We start from the raw sequence: 8,167 nt of genomic DNA, 5'->3' as shown, positions 1-8,167 counted from the left end.
ATATTTTCCAAACGTCTGTGATCAGATGTAACCCAAGGGCATCTAGGGAGCCCATCTGTACATTCACCTACCTATTCAGGACCCAGACAATGAATGAAGCAGATCCCTCAAGAGGCCCCTAGAGGGTCAAGTTTCAAGCACTGAAATTACAAAGCCTGTTTTTGGATGATGTGAAAAAGCAATGACAGTCTTGGGCTTTTAAACCTAGAAGTGCTCACTAGTTCAATCCGTCCCCAAGTCCATGCCATCCTTTCAACTTTGCAATTAAGGAAGGGAGAAATTCCGGTCAACTCTCCTTGGGGGGTTGGTCTGGGGGTAGAGGACTCAAGGAGGGAAGAGGATGGAGACAGAAAGAGCAAAGCCAATTAAAAAATTAGCAAAATTGCCCACCTTTCTTAAATTCTTCCAGCATAGCGTCCAACTTGGTGTCATTGAAAACAAAGTGCAAAGGGTGGTTGTAAAATTTGGTGATGGTTTTCAAGGGAGTACAGTCATCTGGATCCACGAAGGCCAAGTCTTTGACAAAGAGCAGGTCCACGATGTTGGACCGTTCTCCCTCGAACACTGGGATTCGAGTGTAGCCACTCTCCATGATCTCAGACATGGTGTTGAAGTCCAGGATAGCCTCGCCGGTGATCATGAAGCAGTCCCTGAGGGGAGTCATCACGTCCTCCACCGTCTTGGTGCGGAGCTCCAGCGCCCCTTGGATGATGTTCAGCTCCTCCTTAACGAGGTCGTTGTAGGGGTCAGTAACCCGGAGCATCTCTAGCAGTTTTTCCCGGTTATAGACAGTGCCTATCTCCTGGCCCAGGACGCAGTCCAGCAGTTTGCTAACCGGGTAAGAAGCGGGGAAGGTCATCATCATGAAAAACTTGGTGAGGAAGATGGTGTTGGCCCCTACCGCCAGGCCGTGTCGGGAGCAAATGGCTTGGGGCACGATTTCTCCGAAGATGACGATGCCAATGGTGGAGACCACCACCGCCACAAGGCCTGAGCCCGCAATGTCGTCGAGCAGGATGGTGAGCGTGGTGTTGACTAGTACGTTTCCCAGCAGCAGCGAGCACAGCAGGTAGTTGCCCTGCCTGCGCACCGGCTCGATGCGCTTGGCATAATTCTTCTCTTTCTCCGTGCCGCAGTTTTGCACGATGCGCAGCTCCATCGGGTCCAGAGCCATGAGCCCCAGGTTGAGGCCGCTGAACATGCCGGACAGGCACAGCAGCAGCGAGATGAAGATCACTTGCAGCCAGAAGGGCAGCAAGAACTTCTTCTCCTCGCCCACTATCATCTTGGTGTCCTCACCGTCGTGGTAAATCCAGGTGGTCTCGGCCCAGGGAGGAGGCGGGAGTCCAGCCACCCCCGCGCCACCCTTGCCCCCGACGGTGCCACTCGCAGACCCGGAGCCGCCGGCGCCCAATGCGGGCGTGGAGAGAGACGTGCACAGGTAATAAGACTTGCTCTTCTCCATCTTGCGCAGCGGTTTGATCTCGATCTCAATGATGCCCGATGTGCGGCGATTGAGAATGATGTGGGGCAAGATGATGATGTCTGAGGTGCGGATGCCGCAGCGCTGGGGGCCACTGTCCGGCTCCGGAGGCGCGGGGCCCCCCAGCCCACGCTCGCCGGGTGTGTGCCGGCGCCGCTCGTGCTCAGTGAAGGCGATGCGGGACCATGTCTCGTTGTTGATGTTCTGCCCGTACACCCGCAGCTTGACCCGGGTCCGCTCGCTCACCCGCAGAGCACCCCCTTCCATGAACGACACGTCGTTCGTATCCTCCAGCCGCAGTCCGATGATCACAGTCTCCTCGTTCTCGCCGGCCGCTGTGCAGCCGCCCGCGCTGCAGCAGCAGCTCAGCAGTAGCAGCGGCAGCAGCCGGCCCGCAGCTGCCTGCAGGACCCCCCGGCCGCGGGCACTGAGGCTGCGGCGCGCCGCCATCTTCCAAGTGGGCAGTGCGGCGGCTGCCTGCCCGCCCGCCATCTTTACTTCGGGTTCACAAGCTCCACAGCCAATCATAGGGTGGCTGCTCCAGCTGAGGCTTCATCCTTCCCACCCGGCGGCGCGAGCGCAGGCACCGGCGCCCGAGCGGGACTGCAACCGCGCGTTCGCGCCCAGCCCTCAGCTGTCCTTCTCTCTGAATGACACTGATTCGGACTGAGCCAGCTGAGGAACCCCCGGGCTCGAGGGAGGAGGGAGGGGAGGGAGGGGCGTGCTAGCCTCTCCCGCGAGAGGCAGGTCTGCCAACCAATCAAGAGCGGGTGCCCGCCTTCCCAGCCAGGGGGCTGGAATGGGGGCGTGGTCGCAGTCGGCGTGCCGCACCAATGGCACGGGAGGTGGGCGGGGAGAAGAGGGCCACTGTCCTCCTCAGCATGCCAAGTTTCCAACTGAAAGGCGCGTGACTCTTGTGTATGCGAGGGGAGGGGGCGTGGCCATCCCAGACGCAAGAGCCAGTCAAAGATGAGCACTGTAGGGATGGGGGCGTGGTCTTCCTCCAGGCAACCAATGAAAAGGAGCGGTCCGCGGGTGCGGCGCTCCCTGTGGGGTCTCTGTAGTAGATCCTCGCGCGCGGGCTTGGCAGCCCTGCAATACTGCCCTGAGGCGCGAGGCCTGAAGTCCTTGCTGCAGGGCCTTGCGGGCTCCACAGGGCTCCGTGTCAGCGCAGAAAGGGCTGAGCCCTCCTTCCCTGGGAGCACCAGAGCCGACTGGAGACAACTTACGGTGCACACAGCCTAAAACCAAATAGGGATACTAGTCAAGCCCCCAGCCCACTACTCCTGCATGCAACTCCTCTGGAGATTCGCGGTGACAGGGTGGCCCTAGCAACGCTGAGGACTTTCTGCGATCTCCGCGCCTCTGAGCACCCTCAACTGCTCACGATCATGTGGCGCCACCTGCCGGCCCTCACGGGCGACCTTTGATGTTTGCTAGCTCTCAGCAAACCCCTCAAAGTGTGTGTGGTCAGCTTCCCAAACTTTGTAATCACAGGAATTCTCCTGTAGTCGTGCTATAATCACAGAATGAGATGGGTCCTGTTTTTGGTTTGGTTTGGTTTGGTTTGGTTTAACGTGCACCCTGGCAATTTTGGGAAACAGGAAGGGGAGAGCTTCCTAAGAAGGCCCCTGAAAGCTTCCTCTGAAATGCACTGGCCAAATGCTGTTAGCTCCAGAGAAGATAGATTCTGGAGCACAGATTGCCAAGACTCTCAAATCTTCAGAGTAGATGCGGTAGCACAGCAGCTCCCAAATTGAACTTTCTGCCTCACAACTGAAGCGCGTTTTAAAAAAAAAAAATGTTTTCCTGGTCTTACTTTGTATTCCGTAATCACAATAGCCTTCCTCTTTGTCAATACCCTAAGTATTTTTTATAATTTCCAGGATGAGTAATTCCTGGGCTCAGTTCAGTGCTGTTCTTGCCATTCTCTCCTCTTTTATGCCTGTCCTCGTCCCTTCCCCCTGACCTTCTGGCTAGTGACTTACCAAACCAGGACCCGTAGCTCTCTTATTTGAGCCCTCCCCATAATCCTCATCTCCCTCTGACAAGGTTCTGTTAGCTCTGTCCCAACCAGAGTCTGTCATGTTCTCAGTCACTGCCAGGGGATCTTCCTGGGGTCTTTGCTGTTCCTGTGTGACTCAGCTTCTCCCAGATGCCAACATAGCCCTGTTTAAAGGCTTTGCTCAAAGCCCATTAGACTCCATCTCTCTCTCTCTCTTATTTTTCTTCCAAGCAAAGATCATTTACTAATATCATGTGTCAATTACTCATGTGGTTGATATCCACCCTCTCTCAAGAGTTGTTGTGCACTGTTAGTTCTATCACCTCAGCCTAGAACAACTACAGATACTCAAAATCATCATATAAAAAGTGCCAAAGAAAGAAAGGAGCTTTTGCTTTGACTATTTTAAGTAAATGGTCAACTCTAGTCCTAGCCCTCTGGTTTCTGGTGAGTTTTGTTTGTTTGTTTGTTTGTTTGTTTGTTTGTGGGGGTTTTCTTTTGCATTTTGGGAAAAATACTTTAAGTGAAGAAAATGGGATTCTTAGGCCTCTTATGCATTTACAAGAATGGTAATTACAGTTTATAAGTTGAGGTCTTTAGATGTCTGACAAAGATTCAGGACAGACCCAGTGCTTCTAAGCCAGCTGACTGAAAATGTGAGGACGAGGGTGTTCCAGGCTAAGAGGGAGACAGTTGGTGGTTCTCAAATCTCAAAGGCACCGTTTGGAATGGGAGTGCAGAGACAGGAAGAAGAACTTGCCAGACCTACAGACATTTCCTGTGCAGAGAAAGCAACGGTCAGGAAAGTGCGGTCTGAGCCATCTAGAAGCAGGCTAGAAGTTCAAGACTTAAGCAAAACAGAGCAGTACCTCCCGGCAGACACCAAAAAATAAGCCAGGCTTAGATTCACACAGGGTTGCTGAGCAATCTTTAACCCCTGTGGTGGATATGGGATGCTACTCTGCACGAATATTCAAGACACACAAAGCTGCCCAGACACCTGAGGCAAGCCGTTCTTCCTTCCATTAGAGTCATCCTTCAGTCTCAGAGGCTTTGAAGGTCAAAGGCTTACTCTTTCCTTAGAGAGAAGCTGCTGGTGCCCGTTTGCAGTGAGTAGCAGCTTCTGGGGCTTCGCAACCTACCTTCCAGGGAGAGAAGGTGGTGATGTTTGTAGGAAGCCTTTTCTGGAATTTTGGGCAGGGGAAGGGGAATAGCACCACAAAACCCTAATTTCTGACCATATTTCAATCCATAAAAGACTGCAGAGGGGCCAAGGTTCTAAAGGGGTAGCCACCGGTGTCTCACCCTCAATGTTTTCTCCTCGCCTGAACTTGAATGAGTCACTCAAGCTAAGCTAAAACCCCCTGCAAATATCCTCCACTAAACTTCCCCTCCCAGAATCCCTCCTTCCCTAGAAAATAAGGGAGAAGAATGACAGCTCAGTTTTCTTCCATCCAGAAGGAAAACCTCCAAATCTGCTGGTTCGGGAATTAATTCTGTAGCCAGACCCAACTGTGTCTCCAAGGACGATGCTCTGGGTTTTCTAAAAGACTGCAAGAAAAATGCAAGTGTTTCTCTATATACATTCTGTTAACACAAGGTCTGATTAGTAGAGAAGGTTTTAGTTCTGAGATTCCCTCTGAATGGGATTTGGGGGTATGGGATGGAACCCAGGGCCGTGAGCATATGCTCTGCCACTGAGTCCGTTCCAGGCAAGAGTGACATCTGAATGCCAACAGAACACAGTCTTCAGAGGAAAACCAGGAACTAAAAACAAGGGAGTTACACGAACTCACCCTTGAATCCACTCTGATGGCCCAGAGGGATTTCTCAGAAGCAATACTGTGCACTTGCTTTAAGTAATAGAACCCTTTTAGACTAAATGAAAAATTTTCACCGCAGTTCATAAAAGCAGTTAAGAGAAAGCCTGAGGCTTGCTTATTTTCCCCAGGAGGCCTTGCAGGCTTCTGTTAGGACTTCTGCATTCCCTTCCCTTTTCTAGATATTTTCTGGACATGGTTAATGAAAAGAAAAGGGAAAACGTGGCCTTTTGACGGTTGGGAAAAAAGGTTTCTTGCCAGGGGTTACTCTGGTGCTGTTATGCATTCAGTGATAACTACTAGCCCCCAAGACCTGGTTACCACCAATGAGCAGACCCTCATACATGCCAAGTAATGCTATGTAAACCTTGCCCCCACCCCCAGCTTAAAGTTATTGGTTAAATAAAAATGGCTACAGCCAATTACTGGGGAGAATAGAGGTAGGTGGGGTTTCAGTTACTGGGCTGGGGGTCAAAGGTAGGGACCACAGTGAGAATGAGGAGGAAGAGGGAAAAAGACAGAGAGAGCAGGAGGCCTCCATTAGATGTTATGAACCAGGAACACATGGCTGGGTGAAATGTCCTCTGTGGATGGACTGATGGAGCAGAAATAACCCAGGTGAGACTCAAACGGCTGGCTTGGAGAACACAGCTGGGAATTGACAGTCTAGAAAAACAGAGTAGGGTAATCCCTAGTAATTGTGCTAACGCTGATTTTTAAAATCCATAGGGCCTGCCTTGATTATTGGGGGGGGGGGCTGATCAGGTCATGTTAATAAGAGTTAGTATTTAATAAAAGTTACTAAATAACATTTTAAATTTTAAAATACCATTTACAGTTTCTCTTTGAAAAAAGTCTGGGGGTTGGGGATTTGGCTCAGTGGTAGAGCGCTTGCCTAACAAGCGCAAGGCCCTGGGTTCGGTCCCCAGCTCCGAAAAAAAAGAAAAGAAAAAGAAAAAAGTCTGAATTCTTCGCAACTAGCTTTTGTTGAAATCTAGTCTTCAGCTACCCAACAGGAAGTGAGTGTATGAGAAGCCACCCTAATGACGCCTAAAAATACCCCATTGCCTCGTCTTGCTCTGCCTTCTTCCTCCTGGCCACTGCTCACTCTGGTCTCTGAGCCCCAGAGTAAGGCCAGGCAGATGATCAGTCCCCACATCTTTTAAAATTACATTCCCAGGGGCTGGGGGTGTAGCTCAATTGGCAGTGTTCTTCTATTCTCTATGAATCTCTAGGTTTGGTTCTCAGCACCCCATAGAACCAGGCTTGGCCATACTCACGTCTAATCCTAACACTTGAAAGAGAGGCAGAAGCATCAGGAGTCCACAGTCATCTTTGGTTTTATAGCGAGTTCAGGGCCAGCCTGGACTACACCAAGACTCCCTGGACTCCCCAACCTCCATTTGGTGGGGTGAGGACAGAGCAGTTAAGATTGGGATGGACAGAAGAAAAATTAGACCGGGGCCTAAATGTTTGAGTCTGAAGCCTCCCATGAGAGTCATTCCTGTGTGCCTCAGATACCTGAGCTGGGACCTGTGTTTTCTCTCACGCTAGCTTAGCCTACTCCCACAGCCTTCGGTTCACCTCTTCTGAGGGTGAAGGTAAAATACACCTTCAGTCCACCTCTCTCCCCAGGCACTCACAAAATGCAAGCATAGACTTCCTCTCTTTCCAGTTTCTCTAAGGCACTGTTTATTTTAACTATTATTAAACTTAAGGGTTATCTCCTCCTCCTCCTCCTCCTCTTCCTCCTCCTCCTCCTCTTCCTCCTCCTCCTCCTCCTCTTCTTCTTCATCTTCTTCTTCTTCTTTTTCTTTTTCTTTTTCTTCTTCTTCTTCTTCTCCTCCTCCTCCTCCTCCTCCCCCCCGTTCTTTTTCGTCTTCTTCTTTTCTTCCTCCTCTTCCTCTTCTTTCTTCTCCTCTTCTTCCTTCTCTTCTTCCTTCTCTTCTTCCTCCTCTCTCCCTCATTAATTGCTTCCTTACATTGCTTTTAATATAATTTTTCTCTGTGTGTATCTGTGTGTGAGCCTTGGAATCCACTTTCTAATGAGTTTGGGGTCAGATGACAGCCTCTGGTGTCAGCTCTTACCTTTCTTTGAAGATCTCTTAGGTTCCAGTTTTTTTCCACTGTAGACGTCAGGCTAGTGTTCGTTTCTGGGGATTCTTCTGGCTTCCCCTTCTTTCTCATCATAGAAACACTGGGATGGCAGACGTGTGTTACTGTGTCACACCTGCCTAGCAAGCATTTTACCCACTAAGCATCTCCCTAGCCTTACATTTTATTGTCTCACTTATGTATTTATTTATTTATTTATAGGAGACCTGGGACCCAGTATTTCAGACCCAGGCTGCCTTTGAACCTGCTATGAGACTGAGGATGCCTTGACTTGCCGATCCTGTCATCCTCGTCTTCTGAGTGCTGCAATTCAAGGCAAGCACAACCAAGGCTGTGCTGCTAGAGATCAGATCCAGGGCTTCCTGTAAACTAAGCAAGCATTCTACCAGCTGAGCTACATTCCCCAGCCCTTGCTTCTTTAAATTTTAAATAAAAAAGGTTATGTTTCTTACCCCATTTCTTCTTTTTCATTTGTTTACAGACCTATTGGTCTGTGTATATTGTTTCTCTAGTGCATTCTAAACACAGCTCTAGGCACTGGGGAGCTACAATATGGAATCCTCAGTTGCCCCAAGATACACATCTATAATCCTAGCACTCAGGAGGCCGAGGAGGAAGATCCCAAGTTTAAGTTTGGGGCCATACTGGGCTATACAGTGAAATTCAACCAAATCCAACCCCACCTCCTCCTGAAAAACAAACAAACAAAAAACTTGCTGGTAAGAAAGCTAGCCACAAACACTA

At 50.2% G+C, this 8,167-nt stretch overlaps 1 protein-coding gene and 1 long non-coding RNA gene across 4 annotated transcripts in view; one reads left to right on the top strand and one right to left on the bottom strand.

Moving 5' to 3' along the window:
• Cnnm2 (cyclin and CBS domain divalent metal cation transport mediator 2) overlaps positions 1 to 2,135 on the bottom strand; it is a 122,233-nt gene extending 120,098 nt beyond the window's left edge. The window contains exon 1 of one of the 3 annotated variants that reach the window (XR_015620071.1): positions 1 to 2,135. This exon is cut by the window's left edge and continues 431 nt beyond it. Coding sequence is in view for 2 of the 3 variants with exons in the window: in XM_087551034.1 (XP_087407160.1) it covers positions 391 to 2,011 (1,621 nt within the window). In the remaining variant the exon portion in view is untranslated. 3 annotated transcript variants of the gene reach the window in all.
• On the top strand, positions 1,361 to 7,874 carry LOC134484091 (uncharacterized). The gene is made up of 2 exons (XR_015653495.1): positions 1,361 to 1,441; positions 7,625 to 7,874. It is a non-coding gene; the product is annotated as an uncharacterized LOC134484091 (long non-coding RNA).
• Positions 7,875 to 8,167: the final 293 nt, after the last annotated feature.

The sequence above is a fragment of the Rattus norvegicus genome, chromosome 1 (genome assembly GCF_021556685.1).
Source record: "Rattus norvegicus strain SHRSP/BbbUtx chromosome 1, alternate assembly SHRSP_T2T, whole genome shotgun sequence".
In the NCBI taxonomy this organism is placed as follows: domain Eukaryota; kingdom Metazoa; phylum Chordata; class Mammalia; order Rodentia; family Muridae; genus Rattus; species Rattus norvegicus.
The sequence above is the reverse complement of the archived record's forward strand: the minus strand, read 5'-3'. Positions and strand labels throughout refer to the sequence as shown.